Source organism: Leuresthes tenuis, unplaced genomic scaffold (genome assembly GCF_036924035.1).
Source record: "Leuresthes tenuis unplaced genomic scaffold, fLeuTen1.0.hap1 SCAF_18, whole genome shotgun sequence".
In the NCBI taxonomy this organism is placed as follows: Eukaryota; Metazoa; Chordata; class Actinopteri; order Atheriniformes; family Atherinopsidae; genus Leuresthes; species Leuresthes tenuis.
Window position 1 is genome coordinate 33,273,323 of NW_027325372.1, and position 27,218 is coordinate 33,300,540.

The 27,218-nt window shown below is 41.9% G+C and overlaps 1 protein-coding gene across 1 annotated transcript; it reads right to left on the reverse strand.

Moving 5' to 3' along the window:
* Positions 1 to 1,966: 1,966 nt before the first annotated feature.
* On the reverse strand, positions 1,967 to 26,865 carry LOC140275379 (uncharacterized). The gene is made up of 6 exons (XM_072370839.1): positions 26,412 to 26,865; positions 19,464 to 19,984; positions 14,184 to 14,233; positions 13,801 to 13,934; positions 12,660 to 12,826; positions 1,967 to 2,403 (listed from the first exon to the last, which is right to left on the reverse strand). Exons 2-6 carry the CDS (start codon positions 19,941 to 19,943, stop codon positions 2,233 to 2,235), a joined length of 1,002 nt encoding a protein of 333 aa, XP_072226940.1. The 5' UTR covers positions 19,944 to 19,984; positions 26,412 to 26,865; the 3' UTR covers positions 1,967 to 2,232.
* Between the last annotated feature and the right edge of the window lie 353 nt (positions 26,866 to 27,218).

Genomic DNA, 27,218 nt, shown 5'->3' on the forward strand with positions numbered 1-27,218 from the left:
ATTCATACATGTTCATTTTCATGGTGCAGAATCTCTGCTTACCTTTTTGTTGAACTCAGGATCTTCTATTATATTTTGATGATCTCAGAAGGCCACCTCCATGTTGTGAAGAGGGCAGCGGAGGAGCCATCTGTCAAACAGCACATTGTCAAAGACAACACAGAAGAGCAAAGTGTGTTCACTATGCTCTGCATACAGTCCCCCCTTTCATAGAGCACACCTTTAAATTCACTACACAACACTCCTCTCCTTCTCTGCATGACCGTATAGAAATCAACAAGAAAAACAGGATCTTATCACCTTCCCTTTACAGCAGTTATTCTGTGCTCCACAGGAGCAGTGATTGAGCAAATATTAAACATGCATAGTCCTACCAAGTGTTCTGTGGCTAAACTCGTGTGACACTGAACGTCTTCAGCTTCGTCACATTTCCCATGTGAGCTTTGACCTTTTCAGCTCAGAGCTCATTCTGGCTTGGCTTGTTTTCACTGAACCATGGAGACATGAGCGGCTCTCAGAGATGGTTTAATGATTAGAGAGAGCAGTGTAGTTTCACAGCTCTTGTGACGTCAGAGGAAGAAACTGCCTCAGATGGTTTTCCATTTGCAGGAAAAAATAAGGAACAGTGACAGTTTGTGAGAAAAGCAGACAGACTGGAAGCAAAGGAAAATGTATAACTCTGATTCCAAAAGAAATGGGACACTAATATGTCATAAGCCAAAATTTTATTCACTGTGGAACATAGAGAAACGGGTATCCGTTCTGAAAAAATATATAGAGAAATTGAAAAACCTGTAAGGAGCAGATGTTGGTAGACATTTTATTGTTTCATGAAAAATATGGGCTCATCTTTAATCTGGAAAAGAGTTGAAACGGGCAACAAAAGGCGAAAAAAGTAAGTGAAACTAAAGAAAAACAAATGGAGCATGTTGGAACTAATTAGGTTCAACAGGTCAGTAACATGATTGGGTATAAAAAAGAGCACCTTAGAGAGGCAGGCTTTCAGAAGTAAAAATTTCAGATGTTCAGAAATCTTTTAAAAATCACTAGTGGAAACCTGCACATCTGGAAAGGCTCCATCAAAGCTGAAAGGTATGAACAGGTTTTAGAGCAACATCTGCTCCCTTCTTCAGGGAAGGCCTTGCATATCTCAGCAGGACAGAGTCAAACCACATCCTGCATCAACTCCAGCAGCACGGCTTCATAGTAGAAGAGTCCAGCTGCTGCACTGACCTGCTGCAGTCCAGACATGAAACCATTTCAAATATAACAGAGAAGACCAAGGACTGCTGAGCATTTGATGCAACTTTTCCCACATAAGTTGATATTCATGAAGGAACAACATGCAGTATGTCACACAAATATGAAAGCATGTTAAAAATAAGTTCAGACATATTAAAACAGCCCCCCCACCCCACCCATCCAAAAACATGCATGTTGGGTTAACTGGTGACTCTAAATTGTCCGTAGGAGTAAGTGTGAGTCTGCATGGTTGTGTGTCCCGTTTGTCTCTGTGTGGCCCTGTGATGGACTGGCGACCTGTCCGGGGTGTTACCTGCCTCACGCCCACTGACAGCTGGGATAGGCTCCAGGCATCCCGACCCTAAGTTGGATTAAGTGGGTATAGAAAGTGGGTGGATGTTTTTCTTTGCTGCTGCTTTCATCACCATATTTAATCAATTGTGAGGCAATGTGGTTGTGTATGGCCTTGTATGCAGATCACGCATGACACCGTCATGAATCAAAAACTGATATTGGCCATTCAAACATTTTATTTTTAGATTATTGTGTTCTTCTCAATCAAAGTAGATATTAGAAGTTAAAAAGTAAAATTTCCTGTTCTAGTTTAGCAAATTTTATTTACAAGAGATGGACCATCAGTGATGGTCGATTGTCAACTCAAACTGATCGAGAGCTTATCAGTACAGCTATGTGTACGAATTGGATGGTTCCACAGCTGATAAGCTTATGTTTCAGCTTCATACTGAACCAGACATGTTGCTGTCCCTCATCTTCATGCTAAGCTAGTCTAATTATGTCCTGATGACAGCCCAGAACTGAACCACAAAATGAACTGACAAAAAAAAAAAAAACACTAGTGCCTAACATTCCTACATGGGGTTAACTGTTATTTTACATCGAAACTTTATGATCTACAATGATAAGGGAATCTTGCAGGTCCTGGACACCACTGAGCCCCTGTTGCTCCTCCTGAGTGCAGGTGTGGGGCCTCTACTCAGCCTCATGCAGTAAGGACAGGTAGATGTTGGACTGAAGGAAGCGAGGGTAACAGTCTGTGTCCAGCAGCGAGAAGATACGTTTCTGTGCATGCAGCAGAGAGGTGTGAGAGGGAGCTTGCAGCAGCTGGATGGTTAGATCTCTGGTCTTGCTGTCCAGGTTTACCTACAAGACAAAATTGTTTCAGGACAACTTGAGCATACTCAAGTATTGTTTGAAAACATTTTTTTGATTAAAACATTTTATAAAGGCAAGGGAACATCTGTCAAGAAATGTTATGTCATGTTTAAAGTAAAATTAGGCTGTCTAAGAAGTAAAAAGGCTTATTGATTAACAATATGCAGCCCACACTAGTGTGGTGTGATAGCTAATTAGTTACTGTTAGCAAAGTTTGTAATTCTCTTTGTGTTGTGTGTCTGTGTTTTGAATGTCAGCTACTCATCACAGTTCACTTTGATGGTGACAACTTTAAAAAACGTTTCTGTTTCCTGGTGTTCTATCTTTGAGGAATATTTTTTTTATTTATATATTTTTTTTAATCAGCCATTCGGGCGGCTGTAGCTCAAGAGGAAGAGCAGTCGCCCACCAATCGGAAGGTCGGTGGTTCGACTCTGGCTTCCCCAGAATACATGTCGAAGCGTCCTTGGGCAAGACACTGAACCCCACGTTGCCTCCCAGTGTATCATTGGGGGTATGAATGTGTGTATGAATGATTAGAAAAGCACGTAGTTATGAATCTTAAGCCGTGCTGTATGAATGTGTGTGAATGCGGCATGTAGTGAAGCGCTTTGAGTGGTCAGTTAGACTAGAAAAGCACTATAGCCATTTACCATTCATTTTGTTGTTAACACACAGTTGTGATGCTATTAGTATTGATCTTTAGCCAATAAGTTAAATTGGTCAAACTGGTGGCAATAGTGGCCCATCAAAGCTATAATTTTACTCCAGACTCCAAACACAAAGGGATACTGGGACCGATGCACTGGCAGATGCAGCGCGATGAAAAAGTTGTACTGCATGCAGTTTAAATGGACTGTCGCAATAAAAAACAATCTGGTAAGTGAAGTTAAATGAAAATTTAATTAATTTAAGATTTGGTGCTGACATTTGTTTAGAAAAAAAATCCATTTTGAACAATGGAAGTGTTACATGATGTGACCTGCTCTGAAAGCCCCCGGTCTGCAACATTACAAAGCAAACCACACAATGAAGACCAAGCTCCCAGCTCAGGGACGAAGTTCTACAGAAGTACCAGTTAGGGTTGGGTTGTAAAAATATCAAAAACTCTGAATATCCTTCTGAGCAGCATTAAAGGTGACATATTCTGCCCTTTTTTAACAAGATGACACAATTGCATGTGGTCTTATTAAAATGTATAAGTAAGCCAGTAAATTTTATTTACATAGCACCTTTCACAGAGAAAAATCACAAAGGGCTTTACAATCAAATACATAAAAACAATTTTAAGATAATACCACAGATAAAACAAATGAAGGATTGTCAATGACAATACCATAAAAGATAAGAGAATACAAGGAGGCAGGGCATTCCAAAGTTTGGGGGTCACTGCCTGAAAGGAACGGTCACCTCAAGTGCAAAAGTGTGTATGAGGAACAACCAACAATCTCTGACTTGCTGACCTCAGAGCACGGGCAGGTGTATGATGATGAATTAGATTAGAGATACACTATATTACCAAAAGTATTCACTCACCCATCCAAATAATTAAATTCAGGTGTTCCAATCACTTTCATGGACACCGATGTATAAATTCAAGCACCTCGGCATGCAGACTGCTTCTACAAACATTTGTGAAAGAATGGGTCGCTCTCAGGAGCTCAGTGAATTCCAGCGTGGTACCGTGATAGGATGCCACCTGTGCAACAAGTCCAGTTGTGAAATGTCCTCTCTACTAAATATTCCACAGTCAATTGTCGGTGGTATTATAACAAAGTGGAAGCGATTGGGAACGACAGCAACTCAGCAACGAAGTGATAGGCCACGTAAAATGACAGAGTGGGGTCAGCGAATGCTGAGGTGCATAGTGCGCAGAGGTCGCCAACTTTGTGCAGAGTCGATCACAACAGTCCTCCAAACTTCATGTGGCCTTCAGATTAGCTCAAAAACAGTGCGTAGAGAGCTTCACGGAATGGGTTTCCATGGCTGAGCAGCTGCATCCAAGCCATACATTACCAAGTGCAATGCAAAGCGTCGGCTGCAGTTGTGCCACTGGACTCTAGAACAGTGGAGACATGTTCTCTGGAGTGAGAGAATCAATCTTCTCCATCTGGAAATCTGATGGAGAAGTCTGGGTTTGGCGGCTGCCAGGGGAACGGTACTTGTCTGACTGCATTGTGCCAAGTGTAAAGTTTGGTGGAGGGGGGATGATGATGTGGGGTTGTTTTTCAGGAGCTGGGCTTGGCCCGTTAGTTCCAGTTAAAGGAACTCTGAATGCTTCAGCATGCCAAGAGACTTTGGACCATTTCATGCTCCCAACTTTGTGGAAACAGTTTGGGGATGGTCCCTTCCTGTTCCAACATGACTGCGCACCAGTGCACAAAGCACGGTCCATATAGACATGGATGAGCCAGTTTGGTGTGGAACAACTTGACATGACTTCTCGTCCAACATAAGTGTCTGACCTCACAGAGCTTCTGGAAGAATGGTCAAAAATTCCCATAAGCACACTCCTAAACCTTGTGGAAAACATTCCCAGAAGAGTTGAAGATGTTATAGCTGCGAAGAGTAGGTAAAAGTCATAATAAACCCCATGGATTAAGAATAGAATGCCACTTAAGTTCCTATGAGTGTAAAGGTAGATGAGCCAATACTTTAGGCAATATAGTGTATGTGCGTGGATGATCATCTCTAGTTCAGCCTTTGACACCAGTGCTCTTAATTTAGCAATGTGCCTCAGGTGAAAGAAGTCATTTCTGATTAGTTTGTTAGAGTGCTGCTCTAGAGACATTACTGAGTCTACAATGACACCTAAGGCTAAGTTTAACATAAAAGCCGAGATCCTTACTAATGAACTGCCTGATCTGAGAGATCCTGTGATACAGTGCAATGATTAATGTTTCAGTCTCATTGGAGTAGAGTTTCAAATAATTGTCGTTCAACCACTGATTAATGTTGGTCTAGCAGTCTATCAAAGAGGTCAATTTGTGGAGCTCAGTGATTTTAAACGTACAGTACAGCTGGATGTCGTATGCATATAAATGGTAGAGAATGTTTCTGTGTTGCTTGATTATGTTACCCATTGGGAGTATATAGACAAGAATAGGCCCCAAGACAGAGCCATGGGTTATCCCACACAACAGTTCAACAGAATCAGACATGATCTGATTAACAAACACTGAAAGTTATAACTGACAGATAAGATGAGAACCACTCTAAAACTGAGCCAGAAATCTCAACCATGTCATGAAGTCTGTTGATTAAAATATTATGATCAACAGCACCAAAATCAGATCACTATAAAAGTCTAACAGAACCAAGACAGTGTATTCCCCTGAGTCAGCTGCCAGCATAATATCATCTACTCTAAGAAGTGCAGTTTCAGTAGAAAGACTGACTGAAATTCATCGAAGATCTTATGGTCTTCTAGATGAACTGTGAGTTGTTCTGCTACCATTTTTTCTAAGATCTTTGACATAAAAGGAAGTTTGGAAATTGATCTAAAATTCTCAGGTTGTGAAGGGTCCAAGTTGGGCTTCTTCAGAATTGGTTCAACAACAGCATGTTTAAAAAGGGAGGGAACCACCTCCATAATAAGAGAAATGTCACACAAATCAACAATATGATAGATTTTTTTTTTTTTTTTTAATTTCAAAAGCACCATCAGGAGGATGTCTGAAGGAGAGGAGGTTTCATTTTATTGAGCAGGACAGACACATCATGCAATGTCACAGGATTAAAGGAGGACCAAGTATCAGGGGGAGGCGGAGTACATGCTGAGTTGTAAAGCGATGGTAGTTAGACGTTTCTTCTTATATTTCTGATGTTCTCAGCAAAGAAAGTAAGGAGTGCATTGCTGTCTGCTTGAGAGAAAACAGGGACTTGCGGAGTAGTCAAAGATACTTATAGGGACACTTACAGGCTTATGGTGTCAAATAAAAATTTTGGGTTTTTCTATTTCAAGGCTATCAGCTGAGAGAAGTATTGAGTTCTGGCATTTCTTAGCATTTCATTTAAAGAGGCTCTTAAGTCCTTCAAGTGAAGCCTGTGAACTTCTGCGTGAACTTCCACCTCCACAGCGTGCCAAACAAGGTGCCCCAATAACTGAGCAGCCAACAGGACAGAGCTCGTTAAGGTGAACAAACTTTTGCCACATTACGGTAAGAAACATAAAATCCAAGAACTTTCTGGTGAAAAACTCACTAAGGATTAGGGATTTATTAGTGATGGAGTGAGCATTGAGCAGGTTTATCCGGATTGGGGGTGCCAAGCTGGCATCATCAACAGCTGGCTGAAGAGGAATTGACAGCAAACACCTGGTGTGGTCTTGTGATGTCCAACTACGCCGAGCAGTCCATTGTTGGTCAGAAAGGACTGGCACGAACGCTGGAGACACATCTGTGATCCCATCGTAAGGATGCTGGGACAGAGGAAGCCGTCTTCTATCAAGAGGAGAGAGCATAGGTTGCAGTAACAGGGGGGCATATTGGGAGGAAAACGACCACAAACACGTGTGAGGCCAGGAGGGGAAACTGATCAGAGAAATGGAACTGTGAGATGCAGTGGGAGCTATAGAAGATGGCTCAGGTATGGCTCAGTCATGTGGAGCAGACTGGATAGCATGCTGTAAGGTGGTCTTTCATACTGAATTACCAAGTCTGCTTGGGTGGACACCATCGCAATCTCTGCAGGTCAGGCTGAGCCAGGTATTAAGGATAAAAAGTCTAACTTATAGCAGTGGTAGTGACCTGCTGATAAAAACAAACTTCCCCCTACTTTTTAGGAGACTAAAAGGTTGTTAAAAACTTTTTTCGTCGGCTCAGACTGCCGACAAGAATTACAACCTACAAGAATTATAATCCGGTTAACGGAAGCTGGGAGTGAGCTCAGCAGCCCAGGTATTTCATTCAGGATAACTGGGACTGAGAGGACTCTCATTAGCATGGGGCAATGGTATCAGGCCTGGGGGAGTACAGCCTCCTGCAGGATCCTGTGTCGGGCAGATGATGTCGTAGGCCACGGACATCGAGGTGGGACGTTGAGGTTCCATGGAGCGGTCAACAGGTTCCCGACTGCTGCCAGCAACCAAAGGAGGGAAAGCTTCAGGGTCGGTTGGCAACGTCACCTGGGCTTAGACAAGAGAGCGCTGGAGTTGGATGAACATCAGAGGGGAGTACCTGAAGATCATTTCCCAATGGGGCAGCATAGTAGTTAGTTAATTATGGGTGCCCAATGCCAAAGGCAGGGCAGGAAGAGCAGTCGCCCACCAATCGGAAGGTCGGTGGTTCGACTCTGGCTTCCCCAGGATACATGTCGAAGCGTCCTTGGGCAAGACACTGAACCCCACGTTGCTCCCCCAGTGTATCATTGGGGGTATGAATGTGTAGAAAGCACGTAGTTATATCCTAAGACGTGCTGTATGAATGTGTGTGAGTGGGGTGAATGCGGCATGTAGTGAAGCGCTTTGAGTGGTCAGCTAGACTAGAAAAGCGCTATACAAGTATAAGTCCATTTACCATTTACCACATATTACTATTGCTCATACTTATTATTATTTTTCCGCTTCCGTCACGTTTTTCGGCGCGCCGATCAGGAGAGGTGTGCTTGTATTTTTCTCTCTCATTACTCGAGCGGAATAGCGGATAAATGGGAAAAAGCGGGCAAATTGTCAATTGTCAAATTGTCGTCGAGCCCAAAACTGCCTCCCCTTGGAGGCCTCTGAACTCAGCCATACCAGGTCACACACACATCATTCAAAGTTTGTGTGTGACAGGAAATACTCAGCTTTAACTGTGGTAAAGGGCTTGTTAATAGCTTATACGGCTTTGACACAACGGCAGTTTACGTTTTAGGTGTCCAGAGGAGCTAATTTCCTGGCTTCACACTCTAACTCTCACTCTAAAAATCTTTAAAAAATGATTTTTCGAACAAATGCCTCTCACGTCCAAGATATCTGCCTGATCTGGATAAATTATACATCAAAACGTAGGTATTTTAGTTCTCTTTCACCCAATGTGACTGTCATTGAGCTGGGCCTCACAGATTTCTCAAAAATCACCTCTGAGCGCAGAGAGGGAACATTAAATCCCATTATAAAACGGGCGAGCCCTGAAATCAGTCGGAAAAATAATTTTAAAACTGCCATAATAAAGGAGCCACGGGGGTTAGAAGAATAAAAATTACACCGCTGGCTTCCCCCGTCCCTTCTGGCGCTCACGGTGAAAGAATTATTCGGATACGACTTCTACTTTTCGAACAGCGACCGTTTGTTCCAGATTTTTGCCTCAAAATGAAAACCCCATGATTTTAAGGGGACAAAGTGAGGTGCAGATTTGTCAGTGGGCACGTGCAGCTGTTGCCCACAGCAACTAATTAGGAGGCCAGACTCAACGAGCCCCAAACTGTCCTATTTTAGAGGGCAGTAACTCAGCCATACGGTATCACAGAGACATCATTCAAACTTTAAAATGTTCACAAGACATTCAGCTATTATCCGATTATACAGCTTTTTCAAATATTAAGCCAATTCTGAAATATGACAGTTTAAAAAAACATGAACATTTTTGCTCCTTCTTCATTTTTATGAATGAGAAGATTAGAGTGGCAGACTGATCATTTTAACTTTTTCTGATATTCAAACAAATTCCTCTAACTTTCATGCTGTTTAACTCAGACAAACAAATTATACCTTCAAATGTAGGTACACTTGTCCTCTTTCAGCTGATGTAACTACTAAATAGCTCACATTTACAGAATTTCTGCTATGAGCCTTGAAGCGAGAGAAACCTTTCAATTTCTCTCACTAACTCCAATGGAAATTTGGTGGAACGCCAGAGACAGGTTCAACTGTGTTCAACTCGCTGCCGTTTAAATTTTTTTCACTCCATTGAAATAAAAACTACATTGCCGCGTTCCTCCAAGCCTTCTGCTTCTTACGGTCTTCAAATTATTTTCCTCGCTCTTCCAGTTTTCTCACAGGAGGTCATAGTATCCAAAATGCAATTTCTGCAGGTTATACAGGGAGAGAGCTCGTTAAGCTGCAGCTGTTGACAAACATTGCTATCACTGATGACATCACTCTTCCACTCCCTGCTGTATATTACACTGAAGCCATTTTAACTATTAATCACTTGATTTCTGATAAATTTCCACTAGATTCAGCTTTTTGAGCATGTTCAACTAATCCCATTCAGCTACTTTTCTGCCTTCTTAAAGCTCCAGCTCCTTTCAAAAAGACATTTCAGGCCTTTTGAAACTGCAGCAAATTACTTTTTACTAATATTTCAACTGCACATTTTTCCTCAAAAATTTTTAACCTTTCAACTTCTTCAACTAAGACTTCTGCAGTTTTTTCCAAAAGGTTTAAATTATTCCACTATTTTATTTTCATCTTCACTGCTTCAACCAGGATTTCAGCAACTTGCTTTCTAATCTTTCACTATTTTTAGTTTTAGAAATGTCACACTTTAGAAATGTCAAGACTTTTCACTTATTACCTGCTTGAAATCCTTTTGTTGTTTTTAACCCTTCAGCTTTTCTTTGCTGACAGTTACTCCAGCCAACATGGCGGCCCTATTGTAAAAGCTTTATGCCAGCCTGTGTTCACTCATGTTTTCCATTAATCTGAACAGATTAACAGGTTCATGCCAGCCCCTGATGAGACAAATGCGCGCGATAGCGCGCACTAACTCATGTTTTCCATTAATCTGAACAGATTAACAGGTTCATGCCAGCCCCTGATGAGACAAATGCGCGCGATAGCGCGCACTAACTCATAAATTTCCATTATTCAGAACAGATTAACAGGTTCATGCCAGCCCCTGAGGAGACAAATGTGCGCAATAGCGCGCACTAACTCATAAATTTCCATTATTCAGAACAGATTAACAGGTTCATGCCAGCCCCTGATGAGACAAATGCGCGCGATAGCGCGCACTAACTCATGTTTTCCATTAATCTGAACAGATTAACAGGTTCATGCCAGCCCCTGATTAGACAAATGCGCGCGATAGCGCGCACTAACTCATGTTTTCCATTAATCTGAACAGATTAACAGGTTCATGCCAGCCCCTGATTAGACAAATGCGCGCGATAGCACGCACTAACTCATGTTTTCCATTAATCTGAACAGATTAACAGGTTCATGCCAGCCCCTGAGGAGACAAATGTGCGCAATAGCGCGCACTAACTCATAAATTTCCATTATTCAGAACAGATTAACAGGTTCATGCCAGCCCCTGATGAGACAAATGCGCGCGATAGCGCGCACTAACTCATGTTTTCCATTAATCTGAACAGATTAACAGGTTCATGCCAGCCCCTGAGGAGACAAATGTGCGCAATAGCGCGCACTAACTCATAAATTTCCATTATTCAGAACAGATTAACAGGTTCATGCCAGCCCCTGATGAGACAAATGCGCGCGATAGCGCGCACTAACTCATGTTTTCCATTAATCTGAACAGATTAACAGGTTCATGCCAGCTGCTGACGAGACAAATGCGTGCGATAGGGCGCATTCACTCATATGTTTTCCATTATTCTGAACAGATCAATCGGGCCTTATGTGTCTAAAACAGGCAGATTTCACCAGAACAAGCCGGAATCTCATATTTCAAACTGGATTACGATCATATAATGGTTGACCTTCAATTTGACCTTCAACTCTCAGCACATTAACTCATATGTCTCTGTGTGGACGGGCAGCAGCTTGGCACCCATCAAAATTTCTTCAGAAATTTTCTAGTTCCTCTTATTGCCTAAAATAACCACTTCAGTCCAGGGATATCTTGATTGGGTGCTGAGCAGGTGGGAAGTGTTGTTTAAGGCTAACGTTTTGCTCTGCTAAGCTATCATGAAGCTAGACAACATGGGGAAGCGGTTTGTGTAGCTGGATTAGAGTAAGTCCTTCCTTTGCAGTTCCTCTGAGAGTCGGCGAACATCCTCCTTCAGATCAGAGATATTTTTAGATGCCGATTTTAGAGGTCAGTCGTCCTCCACTTTTAGTAGATTCTGACAGGCAGCCACCACAGGTTTTGGTCAAAATACCTGTTGGTTTAAGCACAGTGGCTCTTCTTTCACCCTTACTGAAACAGCTCTTCTGAGAGCAGGCTGTTTGGAGGGGTAGAGAGTGAGCAGCTACTCACCATGCCCACCCCCTTTCGTCCCTTCCTGGGGTTGTTGTTACTATGACAACTGCTGAGCGAGCTGCTGAGGAGAAAGAAAGTTTGTGAACAGAAACTGACCATCTCTGACACAACCAAGCAACTATATCAGTTTGAACTGGAGTCAGACCTAGAACCAGGAGGAGCTCCCAGGTTCAACTCCTGGCTGCAGCAGGACGTCGGAGAAGGGTTAGTTTCTGTATTGTGTTTTGCAATGCATGTTGTAATGCATGTGTACCGTTAATTACTGCGTTTAAACATTTTGGATATATTAACCTCATTAAACAGTTGTACCTGGAGACCTCCATCTTTATCAGAAACATGCCGATAATGTAACGTTAACACACCGAGAGTGAGGAGAGGACCGGTGTTGTGTTGGAAACACACCTTAAACACAGCTGCAGGTTGTCTGAGTTACAGAACGGAACCGTTCAACTAGAAAGCTTCAGCTAACAAATTAATGTGGGAACAATAATGTTCATCTTTCAGGAAGGAGCAGCAGGAACTCCTTAGAAGTTGCTGTACGTCATCTTCATTAGCTAAGCTGTTAGCATTAGCTGCTGCTAAAGGAAGAAATAAATCACTAAATAAACCATGAGGAATTATTTCTCAGATACTTCCATTTCCCATATCTGAACACTGTGCTTAAACAAGCAGGTATTTGACCAGAGCCCGTCTCATACATGCCAAGACTTCAGGAAATTGTGTCAACTTGTTAAAAAGGGCAGAATATATCACCTTTAAGGGACTTGCAGTAACTATTGCAGAAGGTTCTTACCACCTATGCACACCTGGATTTTATGTGTTTTTTTGTTTTTTTTTGTCTTGTTCCTTATCTGTTGAACATATTTCTCTCCTTGAAAGTGGTAGGCTTGTTGTATTGATCAAAAGATACAATTCCCACAAAAACAAAATGTTCAGGTTGTAAGGCAGCAAATAGTAAAAATATTAAAGGAGCTGAATAGTTTTTCTAGAAGCTGTAAAATGAGGGATTGCAAGTATAGTTCTTAAAAGAGGTTATGTTGTTTAGCTTATCGTGCAAGTGTTAAGAAAGAGTACTCATGTTCAAAGGTGTGGTACCTCGCGGGGGGAACCTGGTTCAATGTAGGTTGTGCAGATGTCTTTAGCCCTCCTCTGCAGGCTGAAGTTGTTGGATGAATGACTGTACTGCTCACAGGCCAGGTAGAACTGCAGATTCTCCTCGCTGAACTCAGAGCGCAGGAATGTTCCAAACACTGAAACACCAGCTGAAGGGAGGAGAAGGAGTACAAGTGGCCCTGATCTCATGCAAGTATGTTTTATGTTTTATGCTTTTATCCAAAGAGACTTACAAGTAGACAGATAGGGTAAGGGGGGCCTTGCCTAAGGACCCCTACTGGAGGTAGTACCTTTCATGCAGGGGACATGCAGGTCACTGTGTCACCCACATGAAAGGTGGCAATCTTACCACTACACTATATAGTCCATTATACACATTAGAGTACAGTACAGTACCCTGCGGAGCCCCAGTACTGCATTCTAGTGTTCCAGAAACACATCTCGCCATCCCGACATTCTGTGGTCTGTCAGATAGTCTATAATCCACGATGTCAGGGAGGGGGGCCCCACCCATACCGAGAAGCTTGTTTTTCAGTATGGGAGGCCGGATAGTGTTGAAGGCACTGGAGAAGTCTAAGAACATGATTCTCACATATGAACCAGGCACATCCAGATAAGCATATGCCCGATGCAGCATGTACAGAATCGCGTCTTCCACTCCTATGTGTTTCTGGTAGGCAAACTGGAGGGGGTCAAGATCCTCAGCAACCTGCAATCAATGCTATGCGACGAAAGAGTCTCACCAAGGTCTTCATGATATGAGATGTTAAAGCCACAAACCCATATGTTATGGATTTCTCCAAACCTACAGTACTTTTGGCAACCATTTTTTTCACCCAACCTTTTGTACTTTTTGGCATTAAGACTCATGTTATCACAAATGTAACATCTCCAACTGGAGAAGATAAAACGCTAACACAGCCATTTTATGCCATCTAGCAACCTTTCCAGCCATTCATTGAAGAATAGAAACAAAGACCATAAAGGCATTTTATATGAGTGCACATCTCTCCACTGCTTCCACACATCTACTGCTGTTAAATGCCTGTGCAAATGGAAAATAAATGAATAAATAAATTTTTGATCAATAAAGCCTGACAGTATGAAACTAAACAGGACTTACTCTGACTGGCCAGCAGGGCATTCAATGACTCAGCCCACTTTTCAAGCTCATCTCGACTGATCTTTCTCCTCCTGCCGTGGCCCACCTGACTCCACTGGCGCATGAAGAGCAGGCGAGACCTTCTCTCTGTGGCACTGTGGACCAGGTTCAATAAAGAACACAGAAAGGCAGCATGTGTCAAGGATTGGAGATCTGATCAAAAGATACTGCTATCATGAAAACAAATACCAGGACATGGCGCAACAGTCTTCCAACAATGAGACCTTAGCATCTTAATGTTCTTTCACGATCAAATTAATCCAAGTCCAAGGACAATGAGTGTACTTTATGTGAAAAAATATCCAACATCAACAACTACCAACTGAAAATAATAAAGCACTCACCTGTCTTTCTGCTCTGCATTGAACAGGTTGGAGTTTGAGGAATGAGGACTCTGAAACAGAAACCAGGATCAGTGGGAGATCTTCCCATTATGAGATTCTAGAAAAGCAGTTTTCATTATGAACCTTTCCAGTCTCTAAAGTAAACTGCAGCAGACAGCTGAGAGCCCATAAACACTTCAGATTAAATAAGCAGATACATGGAAATGTTTGGAATCCTGTAAAAACACTGGCAGCTTTGCTCTCTTTTTAAGCCTGTACAGAGTCACTTCACCCTAAATCACTTTCTACTACCTGCTCCCAATGCTACAGTGGTTTGTTACATCCAAGGTTCCTCTCCTGGTATTTATTCCCCTTACCTCTGCTCCTCAAAATAAGAGATTAGAACATTATCCCTTAAAGCCTTCAACTACCTCATTTAACATGAATGGATCAGTTTTGCAAACCACTTGCCCATATCTAGAGTAAAGCCATCATCTGTTGACCTCTGGTGTAACCGGCAGATATTCGGATAATAATAACTGGAAGAAATCTGGGATGTCACACTGTTCCAGGTGCCCTGATGCATGTCTATGCTAAAAAGCTAAGACAAATGTAAACTGTCACTGGTGGCAACTCTATTTTTACTAAATGATTCAGTTCGCTCAGACACTATTGCTCAATGCTACATGGACTTCAACCAAAAAAAGATCAGAAAAAGGTCAGAAAAAACTCTTGGTACCAAAACTATTTCCCCTTTGCCACAACTTCTACATATTCACACTCAGATATATTTATGTACTGCTTATAATACTCATCATTCAACCATTTTTGTTCAAACCAAATATCACTTCTGAAGACGGGGAATACGAGTGTATTCATCAGAACGGCAATTAGTGCCATATGATTGCTCTTTACAAGGTCACCGCCTTCAGCTTGGCTAGATAATCAAACAGCTCTTCATGTATAACTACTGGTCAAAGTTCTTCTTCCTACTGGCAGCAGGGACAAGCCTTATCCCACCACCTGATGGAACTGGTTCCTAAAGTATGTCATCTTAGAAATGAAACCTGGTTGTCTGAATCTGGGTTACACTGAACTTCACGTTTTATTTCTCTCATGACTTGAAAGTCACCATATGGACAGGTTAGCAAGAATAAAAACTTGATCTTCATTGGAGACCATTCTCCTGTGTCTTAAAGACCTCCCGGTACACTGTTACATCAACAGAGCCATCAGCTGGCAGAGTCTACGCTTACTTGTTATTCCTGCAGTTTACAAAGGGGGACAGATCATTCAGATTTCATATGAACTAATAAGCTCTTAATTCAGCCTGAAATTTTTTCTTTGTTTTTGTGTGGCTGACCTGTTGCAAGGTAACACACCAATGGACAGTTTAGAGTTTCTGTTAGGACACTGGCTTGTTTGGTGTAATGAACATTTTGTTAAAGAAAATGTAAGCCATATTTTCAAGGAAGATATATCTTCACTTGTCCATTTTCCAACAAACGTTTGCTTTATTAAATGTGTCCATTTATTTGAGCATGTTGGTAAATTCAGCACTTCTTCTGTTTGACCTTAATGAACAGATTGCAGCTCAAATGAGACTGACAGCACACATTCTATCTGCCTGATCCTGCTCGTTAACTCACTGCTGACCAGTACTTTAACCCTGTAAGACCCTGATATAGAGGGAAATTAGCAAAAAAAAATTTGACCTCTCAGATATTGTTTTAGGAGGCCCCCAGTGTAGAAATGAAAGAGTTTTCAGATGTTTTAAATTTTAGGAAGTTTTTAGGGAAATGTTGTCAATTTGCAACGTTGAGCACGTTGAGCATCCCCCCAGAGCACTTACAGGTTCACATTCAAGACCATTCAAACCTGTCCCTGAACAATGCAACAGGCACATCTAGCACTTAGTAACAATTAATCATCTGACACTTTAAATTTCTATTTTTCAATTTGTGATCATGTGAAAAGTGCAGTGATGTAATTCAATTAAATTTTATTTATATAGCGCCAGATTACAACAATTGTCATGTCAAGGCACTTAAGTAATATAGTCCAATTCAAGCCAATTGGAATTCAATTCATTGTAATCATAATCCAATTAATTCATATAGAGCCAATTCAAAAAATTAATATCCAAGCTAAGGAAACCAACAGATTGCACTGAAACTTGTCTTCAGTCCAATCTCCCGTCCTGAGCCTGAGGGACTGTGGAAAGGAACGCCTCCCTTTAACAGGAAGAAACCTCTGGCAGAACCAGAACCAGGAAGAAACCTCTGGCAGAACCACAACCAGGAAGAAACCTCTGGCAGAACCACAACCAGGAAGAAACCTCTGGCAGAACCACAACCAGGAAGAAACCTCTGGCAGAACCACAACCAGGAAGGGTGGCCATCCGCCTCGACCAGCTGGGGTTTGAGAAGACAGAAAAGAGGGAAAAGAGGGGGGAAAAACACCATAACACCATTCAAAGGATACCTGTTGGAACAGGGAAACACAAGTTAATAACCACAATAATGTCACATGGACATAATATCAATTGTGAAATTAAACAGGGGGAAAAAGAGAGCAAAGTGAGGAAAGGTGTGACAGATGAGGTCCCCCAGCAGTCTAAGCCTATAGCAGCTTAACTATGGGATGTTTCAGGATTACCTGAGCCATCCCCAACTATAAGCTTTATCAAAAAGGAAAGTTTTAAGCCCAATATTAAAGGCAGGGAGGATGTCTTCCTGAACCAAAATTGGCAGCTGGTTCCACAGAGAGGAGCCTGATAACTGAAGGCTCTACCTCCCATTCTACTTTTAGAAACTCTGGGAACAACAAGTAAACCTGCAGTTTGGGAGCAAAGTGCTCTGTTAGGAGAATATCTTACAATGAGATCTTTAAGATATGATGGAGCTCGGTCATTAAGAGCTTTATATGTGAGGAGAAGAATCTTAAATTCTATTCTGAATTTAACAGGGAGCCAATGAAGAGAGGCTAAAACTGGAGAAACATGATCTCTCCTGTTAGTTTTCATCAGAACTCTGGCTGCAGCATTTTGGATCAGATGGAGGCTTTTCAGAGAATATGTGGGACAGCCCAATAATAAAGATTACAGTAGTCCAATCTAGAAGTAACAAATGCATGAACTAGTTTCTCTGCATCACCCTGAGACAGGATGTTCCTGATTTTAGCAATATTACGAAGGTGAAAGAAGGCAGTCCTAGAAACCAGTTTTATATGTGCGTCAAATGATAAATTCTGGTCAAAAATAACTCCAAGGTTCCTCACTGTAGAACTAGAAGCCAAGGAAATACCATCTAGAGTAACTATATAACTAGACAATTTCTCCCTGAAGCGCTCAGGTCCAAAGAGAACAACTTCAGTTTTGTCTGAATTTAAAAGCAGACAGTTCTGAGTCATCCAGGTCTTTATGTCTTTAAGACAGGCTTGTAGTCTGACCAACCTATTGGTTTCATCTGGTTTCATAGATAAGTACAGCTGAGTATCATCAGCATAGCAATGGAAATTTAGGCCATGCTGTCTATATGTAATGTGTACGGAGCTCAGGCTATTCTGCCTACGACTCTGGCCCAATGTTGTAGAATTACAGCATAGATATAACAAGCTCTAAATCAAATTTGATGAATGTTTTTCAAGATAATTAAATATGTACATGTTCAACACATTGTAATAAACACAAAAAAAATATTTAAGGAATTTTACTTACTTTAATCCTGACAAATCCAGTCATGCAAAAAAAAGGAGATGAGCTCAACGGGAAATTTGCAAGCAGACTGAGTTCATGGCCAGATGACCGGATCTATCAACACTTCTTCTATCCAATAGCATTGTGAGGACAAACAACAGGATCCATTAACTATGTAAATGTGGTTTTGAGAAAAAAAAAATATTTGCAGGCCTTTTTTTTAAGAATTGTTAAAAGTGATGCTATAAATTTGCAACCGTGGGTCTTACAGGGTTAAAAACATCTCTAGATTTCTTCTTTCCAACAGTTAATCCACTCCCTAAAAACTGTTGTGTTTTCTGGGAATTTCCTCAAGACTATAATCTGTTAAAAACATAATTCCAGAAATGATCTCGGAATTTCAGGATCAAGAGCAACTTTTCAGACAAGAAAGATTTATAAGTAGAGATGCAGGCCCCTCTCTGTGGAACCAGCTGTCAGTTTGGCTTCAGGAAGCAGACACCCTCTCTACCTTTAAGATCAGGCTGAAACTTTCCTTTCTGATAAAGCTTATAGTTAGGGATGGCTCAGGTGAGCCTGAAACATCCCATAATTAAGCTGCTATAGGTCATAGGTTTATGAAATGACCTGAACTTAATACTATCGATCATCCAGGATTCACACTATCATGAAGCAAACATAATTCTCAGAAAAAAATGTTTTCTGAAAACTCCGACTCCTGTTGCATTGTTGGCTTATTCCAAACCCTTCAACCACAACACATGGTTGTTCATCAGCAGAGGAAGGCCCAGCTGTCAAGGAGATCTATCTGTTAACATAGGAGCTACGAAAACGATGCTTGTGTTAATACATTCATTTAAAGCAGCCTTTGACTTCACATCAACAACTGATTAAATAATAAAGAAATCCTTTATACAAGAAATATGCACCAAAAGAGAATTTCTACCAGTTCCTCTGAATTTCTATATTTTTTTCTTTCAGACAGAATGTATCTTTGAAGTGCCCTTTAGATGACATTTGTTAGAATTTGTCACTATATAAATAAAATTGAATTGAACTGAATTGGTTTTCTAGACCACAGCTCCACTGATGGCTTAGCGTCAATGCTCTGCAGACAGTGTGTTAGCACAGATAGATGGATATTAGAATTCTTAACTTCCAACTGGTAAGAGCACAAAGTAGGAGTCAGATTTCCTTGGTGGGATATAAAACAGAAAACAAAGCACTGGCAGAGCATTATTTGCTCATCAATTCATTCAGTTAAGTAAACTATTTAACTAATGATGAGATTCATATTTTAATGTTAGAGTTTCAGCTTCCCCCTTTTCAGGTACACAAATGCAGCATCAGAGGGAAGAGGCCTTGTAGAGTGACATGAGTTGACCCTGTATATCTGAACAGTTCACTGAATGTCACATTTCCATATATATGAACCCAAAACAAAGTACATGGGGTGTTTTTGTGTTGTCACTTACTTCAGACACCTAAATATATGCTCTTGTGGACAGAAAAAAAGTGATTTTTCCATGATATGTCCCCTTTAATATGAAAGATTTAAATCATGCCGTTGTACAGTATCAATGGAAACTAAACTGTTGACCCACCTGCCCAAACAGACTCTTGAGGTGCAGCTTAGCAACTGACAGTTTGGGTCTATGTTGGTGCCTGTGCTGGGATTTGAAGGAGAAGGGGCTGGAGGAGGATGATGGAGATGGTGGAGGCACGTCATCCCTCTCCACACTCTCAGAGCTGCCCTGGCTGGCCGGAGCCAGCTGGCTGTCACTGTAAGCCCTGAAGCTTTCACTGATGATACACACTCCTAAGTGGCTCTTGTCTAGTTTCCCCAGCTCGCTCAGGTTCTCTACACTGATGCTATGCTCCTTGTTCAGCTCGTTCCTCCTCGTGTCAACGGAACTTTTTCTTGGCTCTTTGATGGTGGGAGTCAAGCCAACTGACTTTCCATCCAGCTCATCATCCTCCAGGTGAGGTGTGCAAGTGCCAGACTCTGGGATCTTCAGTGCCACCTTCTTCCATGGCAGGTAATCCAAGTCCAGCAGGGATCCCTCGGAGCTGAATCTACGCATGGTCGTTAAGGAAGTGATGGAGAAAGGTGGTAAAGGAAGTGCTGTAAAGCCCAGAAATATGACAAAGAGTTAAAAAGCAAATCATGGTTTCTGTCATTATCTGCACCAGTGTGTGCGGGTTCATCTGCGGATGACCGTGTGAAGCCCAAACAGATTCATGCTGACTACACAGAATCACTGGTTCATTCATTCATTCCACTATCACATGAAAATAACACAACCAAACAAGTAGAACAACATGGACGCTTGTTCTGTGGAGAGACTTTTCAACAGTACATCTACAATGTACTGTACACCAATACCAATGACCAATACATGCCCAAGCACGGGAAACCTCAGCACAGCTGACTCAAAAGGTAGTATGAATGGCCGCATCTGCACTTCTGCAAAGTCCTAGTTGGTTTGAATGTGGAGATCAGGGGCCGTATTCCCAGGAATAGTATCAAAAAGAAAAACATTATTTAAAAATAAGGCACATTCAGAATGTGTGACTGAAAAAAGTGAAAATGGGCAGAACAGTGAAATAAATGGACCCAACTGTAGAATTTAGCTTGTATTAAGAGCTAAGTCCAGCATTTGACATTAACAATTGTGAAATTGCCGTGCAGCCTCCCATCATTCCTCAGGGCTGTACACTCACATAGTTGACTTTAAGGACCATTACCAAGAATTACATATAAGCACATTTTTAAACTCTGTTCATGAATAGCTATCTAACCTTAAATTAGAAATGGAACAGGAGTATAAGTTTAATTGTAAAACAAGAAAGGGAGCCCATCAGGCCACCACAGCTGGATCACTTGTATGTGTCTTGTTACAGCTTTGAAATCATTTACAAGCCATCTAAAGTAGTTGGAAATGTACACGCTGCTAGTTGTTCTGTTGATATGTTTCTGTTTGATATCCTGGTTATTTTAGTGCTTTATCTTTGTTTCTATCAACAGTGGAAAACAGCTCTGCTTTCACCATTTTCTCTCATTGCCAGCCAGTGTGTCCAACCAGTAGCACAGTTATCGTGTAAAACTACTACACATCAGTGAACATGCCAGCTGACTACCATTAGAATAGAATAGAATGGAATAGAAAAATACTTTATTCACCCCCGAGTGGGGGGAATTCAAATTAATCGAGTAGCTCAAAAAATTATAAATATTTACAATGATTGCATACTAGACAACAACAATAATAATAATCAATGACGAAATAAATAAATATGAGAAGAACATGTCAGCAGCCACTGTTAAAAAGCGTTATGGCTGTGGGGACAAAGGACCTCCTGAACCTCTCAGTCCTGCAGCCTCTCACTGCTGCTCCTCTGTTCTGCCAGGATGCTGTGGAGAGGATGTTTATTGTTCTCCAAAACTGAATATAATTTCCTCCTCATCTGTTGCTCCACCACAGCACTGAGAGAGTCTCGTCTGGCCTTTTTCACCAGTTTGTCCAGGCGCCTACAGTTTTTGTCTGTAGTGCAACTCCCCCAGCAGACAACAGCATAGAACAGTGCACTCTCAGTGATAGAGTGATAAAACATGCACATGCACAACACAGCCATCTCAGGAAGAAGAGACAGCTCTGGCCCGTCCTGTTCACTGTTTCTATGTTGGCAGACCACTCCAGTTTATTATCCAGCACCACCCCCAGGTATTTGCAGGTCTGAACAGTCTCTATCTCTCCTCAATTAATCCAGAATGACTGGTATGGAGTTTTAGATCTCATGAAGGACATTAGGTCATTATACGAAGTGTATAAAGCCATTTTCAAAGAAGAGTCATCACGGCTACTCTTCTGCAGAATGTCTTAAACAATACAATGAGGGATAGAAGTGCATCTAATGAGATGGATGACAAACAGTTTGGAATAAATTTCTAATGTTATCCAGATTTACATTTTGTGTGTATTACAAGTATACAGTTGGATTGCGGCTTTGCGGTAAGACGTATTGCATCACTTCCTGTTGCTTTGTGTGCGTGTGTGTGTGTGTGTACTGTGACATTCCTTTCTCCTCTTGAACTACTAATAATCACCTTATTTCTCCCTATAATTTACACATCTTGCATAGTTAACTCTATCTCATACTTGTTATATTCTAACGCTCACTCTTACAGATCTTTAGTCTTTATTTTTCACTTTTTAGCAGTGTGTCGGGTTCTCTAGCTTAGCATGGCTACCAGTTCTCTTCCTCTATCTCCTGCTTTCACCTGCTCCGTGTGTCAGATGTTTAGTTACTCCTCTGCCTCCTTTAGTGGTAATGGTACATGTAACAAATGTAGTCTTTTTGTAGTTTTGCAGGCGAGGTTATCTGAATTGGAAGCTCGGCTCTGCACTGTTGAAAACCACCCGATAGTGAGCCAGGCCCCTTTAGTCAGTGCGGAGCCACCTAGCGTAGCTAGCTCTGTTAGTCGTCCCCGAGCAGATCCCGAGCAGCCGGGACTTAAGAGTGGCTGGGTGACTGTCAGGAAGAGGAGTCATAGTCCTAAAGTCAAGCCCGTGGTTCACCATCAACCGGTCCACGTTTCAAATAGATTTTCCCCACTCAGCGACACACCCTCTGAGGACAAAACCCTGGTAATTGGCAGCTCTATAGTCAGAAACGTGGCATTAGCGACACCAGCGACCATAGTCAAATGCATTCCAGGGGCCAGAGCGGGCGACATAGAATCCTATTTAAAACTGCTGGCTAAGGATAAACGTAAATACGGTAAAATAGTTATTCACGTCGGCGGTAATGACACCCGGTTACGCCAATCGGAGGTCACTAAAATTAATGTTGCATCGGTGTGTAATTTTGCCAAAACAATGTCGGACTCCGTAGTTTTCTCTGGACCCCTAACAAATCTGACCAGTGATGACATGTTTAGCCGCATGTCCTCATTCAGTCGCTGGTTGTCTAGATGGTGTCCAGCAAACAACGTGGGCTACATAGATAATTGGCAATCTTTCTGGAGAAAACCTGGTCTGATGAGGATTTAGGATTTTTAAGATTCGGCTTAAAACTTTCCTTTTTGATAAAGCTTATAGTTAGGGATGGCTCAGGTAATCCTGAAACATCCCATAGTTAAGCTGCTATAGGCTTAGACTGCTGGGGGACCTCATCTGTCACACCTTTCCTCACTTTGCTCTCTTTTTCCCCCTGTTTAATTTCTCAAATGATATTATGTACATGTGACATTATTGTGGTTATTAACTTGTGTTTCCCTGTTCCAACAGGTATCCTTTGAATGGTGTTATGGTGTTTTTCCCCCCTCTTTTCCCTCTTTTCTGTCTTCTCAAACCCCAGCTGGTCGAGGTGGATGGTCACCCTTCCTGAGTCTGGTTCTGCCAGAGGTTTCTTCCTGGTTCTGGTTCTGCCAGAGGTTTCTTCCTGGTTCTGGTTCTGCCAGAGGTTTCTTCCTGGTTGTGGTTCTGCCAGAGGTTTCTTCCTGGTCCTGGTTCTGCCAGAGGTTTCTTCCTGTTAAAGGGAGTCGTTCCTTTCCACAGTCCCTCAGGCTCAGGACGGGAGATTGGACTGAAGACAAGTTTCGGTGCAATCTGTTGGTTTTCTTAGCTTGGATATTATTTTTTTTGAATTGGCTCTACATGAATGTATGGGATTATGATTACAATTAATTGAATTCCAATTGGCTTGAATTGGACTATATTATTTAAGTGCCTTGAGATGACAATTGTTGTAATTTGGCGCTATATAAATGAAACTGAAATGAAAAATAGTAAACTTGCCTGTGTTTGAATTATTTAAAAATACAGTATTTTCCTTTTTTTACTGGTTTGTTTGATTTACAGCCGTGTTAAAGCAAGTATAATGTTATGGTTTTATGTATCATGATATAATAAAAGAATCACCTTCCCTACAAGGTATAAATAGAATCTCCGATTACCAACACATGACATATCACACTGCATCATTATTTATGGAACAAAAACTGAGACAAAACAGAAAAACAGTGTGTAAAATAACTAAGTGAACCCTCACTGCTTCCACAGGAACTAAGAGGGTAAGTCGCAGCCAGGAGCTGCTGATCAATGCTCTGATTAACTGATCATCAGTCAGTGTGAGCAGCTCTATAAAAGCAGAAGTTCTGTCAGTTTAACACGATGCCAAGGAGGAAAGACACCAGCAATGATCTTAGAGAAGCAGCTGCTGCTGCCCATCAGTCTGGGAAGGGTTATAAGGCCATTTCCAGACTATCTGGAGTCCATCATTCTACAGAGAGAAAGATTATTCACAAGTGGAAAACATTCAGGACAGCTGTCAATCTTCCCAGGAGTGGACGTCCCAGCAAGTTCACCCCAAGGTCAAAAAGCCCAGAGCTACATCTCAGACTCTACAGGCCTCAATTAGCATGTTAAAGGTTAAAGGTCACCCCAAGGTGAAAAAGCCCAGAGCTACATCTCAGACTCTACAGGCCTCAATTAGCATGTTAAAGGTTAAAGTTCACCTCAAGATGAAAAAGCCCAGAGCTACATCTCAGACTCTACAGGCCTCAGTTAGCATGTTAAAGGTTAAAGTTCACCTCAAGATGAAAAAGCCCAGAGCTACATCTCAGACTCTACAGGCCTCAGTTAGCATGTTAAAGGTTAAAGTTCACCCCAAGGTGAAATAGCCCAGAGCTACATCTCAGACTCTACAGGCCTCAGTTAGCATGTTAAAGGTCACCCCAAGGTGAAAAAGCCCAGAGCTACATCTCAGACTCTACAGGCCTCAGTTAGCATGTTAAAGGTCACCCCAAGGTGAAAAAGCCCAGAGCTACATCTCAGACTCTACAGGCCTCAGTTAGCATGTTAAAGGTTAAAGTTCACCTCAAGATGAAAAAGCCCAGAGCTACATCTCAGACTCTACAGGCCTCAGTTAGCATGTTAAAGGTTAAAGTTCACCCCAAGGTGAAAAAGCCCAGAGCTACATCTCAGACTCTACAGGCCTCAGTTAGCATGTTAAAGGTCACCCCAAGGTGAAAAAGCCCAGAGCTACATCTCAGACTCTACAGGCCTCAGTTAGCATGTTAAAGGTTAAAGTTCACCCCAAGGTGAAAAAGCCCAGAGCTACATCTCAGACTCTACAGGCCTCAGTTAGCATGTTAAAGGTCACCCCAAGGTGAAAAAGCCCAGAGCTACATCTCAGACTCTACAGGCCTCAGTTAGCATGTTAAAGGTTAAAGTTCACCTCAAGATGAAAAAGCCCAGAGCTAAATCTCAGACTCTACAGGCTTCAGTTAGCATGTTAAAGGTTAAAGTTCACCTCAAGATGAAAAAGCCCAGAGCTAAATCTCAGACTCTACAGGCCTCAGTTAGCATGTTAAAGGTCACCCCAAGGTGAAAAAGCCCAGAGCTACATCTCAGACTCTACAGGCCTCAGTTAGCATGTTAAAGGTTAAAGTTCACCTCAAGATGAAAAAGCCCAGAGCTAAATCTCAGACTCTACAGGCCTCAGTTAGCATGTTAAAGGTTAAAGTTCACCTCAAGGTGAAAAAGCCCAGAGCTACATCTCAGACTCTACAGGCCTCAGTTAGCATGTTAAAGGTTAAAGGTCACCTCAAGGTGAAAAAGCCCAGAGCTACATCTCAGACTCTACAGGCCTCAGTTAGCATGTTAAGGGTTAAAGTTCACCCCAAGGTTAGACCTTGCAATGCTCAGAGAAACTTTGAAAATCTAAACAGCGAGTCCACCATGAACTCCTCTGGATACCAAAGTATTCTAGAGTCAGATGTGAGGCCATCTGTCCCACAGCTAAAGCTGGGCTGAAACTGGCTCATCAACAGGACAATGATCCCAAACCCAGCAGCAGATCTACAGCAGAATGTGTGAAAAAGAAAAGAATCAAGGTGTTGCAATGGTCCATTCAGAGTCCAGACCTCAGCCTGACTGAAATGCTGTGGTGGGACCTTAAGAGAGCTGTGCAGAAACCAATGCTGCAAACCTCAATGAGCTGAAGCAGCGCTGGAGAGAAGAGGGCCGAGATTCCTCCAGAACCATGAGAGAGACTGATATTTGATAAGTTATTGGAGTTGATCTATATGATTTCTGATGTGTTTTGAATGTGCAGAAAGTGTGTAACATAAGCCAAAATATGTCTGAAACATTTGTGCTTTTCAATTAGCTGTTAATGAGTAGCAGCCATGAAGGACAGAGGACTAAATCATGTTTGCGAGTGTTTCAACTCAGCAGCATTGATATCAAAAGAGATACGCTGATAAATAAGTGAAGTGGAACAAAGTGTCTGAAAGCTTCACTGCATTACATTCCATTTTATATGTTACATATCTGAACCTTTCATTTTTTTTCAATTGAAAAGTGAATAATTAACAGACGGTGTGAGTCGTGATATAAAAATCAATAGAAATTTCATCCAAATTTGCGTGGCAAATGTTTACTATGTGATTGGTCTAAAACTCCTAAATACAGCTCGACACTGGCAACATGTGAGTATGTTCATCATTGACTTCAGCTCTGATCGGTTTTCCCTGGAGTACTTACTGAAAGACGCATATACTGCCCGTCTGTGTTAACGCAGTCAGAGAGCCAGCTTTTGTAGAAGCGGTGTGGTTTGAACAGCCTGACAGTTGATAGCAGTCTTTGCTCAGCACAACCTGGGAAAACCAGCAGCTGACCAGCGCTGCACAATGATTACCCCGTCGGTCAGCAATTAGTCAGATCTCTCCATGGCAGACTGGAAGGATCCTTTTAGTCTCACGAATAGGAAGTCCATGAACTGAAGTCTGTGGTTCCAACAGTTCAGATTTGAGATTATCAAAAGAAAAGGAAATCCAGTGTGCAACGCTCCCGCTGCCGCCGTTCTCAGATCTGTTCCTTATCTGCTCCTGCCTCCTCTCACAGAACCAGCCGAGCCTCACTGCCCTCCACAACAAACGCTCCCTGAGCGCCCAACAGACAAACTAGAAGAAGGTTTCCTCTGAGTTTATGCCACACAATGACAGCTCTTCCTCATTCGCCAAGCCTGCCGCCACACCTTCACCTCTGCCTCAACTTGTCTGTCTTACTTATACACACACCGCAGCCTTGCGCGCACACACATGAGCGCGTACACGCACAGACAGCATTCCCAGTGTTAGGCTACATCAAAATACTTGACCCAAATCATCTAGAGGCAGCAGTATACAGATGATGTGACCAGAAGTGTCATAACAACTGTAAACAGCCTTTTTAAATTCCACCTTCACTGTTTAAGTGAAACCGCTGTCATAATCATTAAAACAAGAAGGACATCATTTCCTTTTTTCTTTTTCTTTTTTTTTTCTTTTTGATAGGGGCAACATATGATGT

Excerpts from the sequence above, each read along its gene's own strand:
- LOC140275379 (XM_072370839.1), bottom strand. The coding sequence starts at position 19,943 with ATGCGTAGATTCAGCTCCGAGGGATCCCTGCTGGACTTGGATTACCTG. Across the intron at positions 14,234-19,463 it reads TCAAGAGTCTGTTTGGGCAG|AGTCCTCATTCCTCAAACTC; the intron begins GTGGGTCAACAG and ends TTTCTGTTTCAG. Across the intron at positions 2,404-12,659 it reads AACCAGGTTCCCCCCGCGAG|GTAAACCTGGACAGCAAGAC; the intron begins GTACCACACCTT and ends TTTGTCTTGTAG.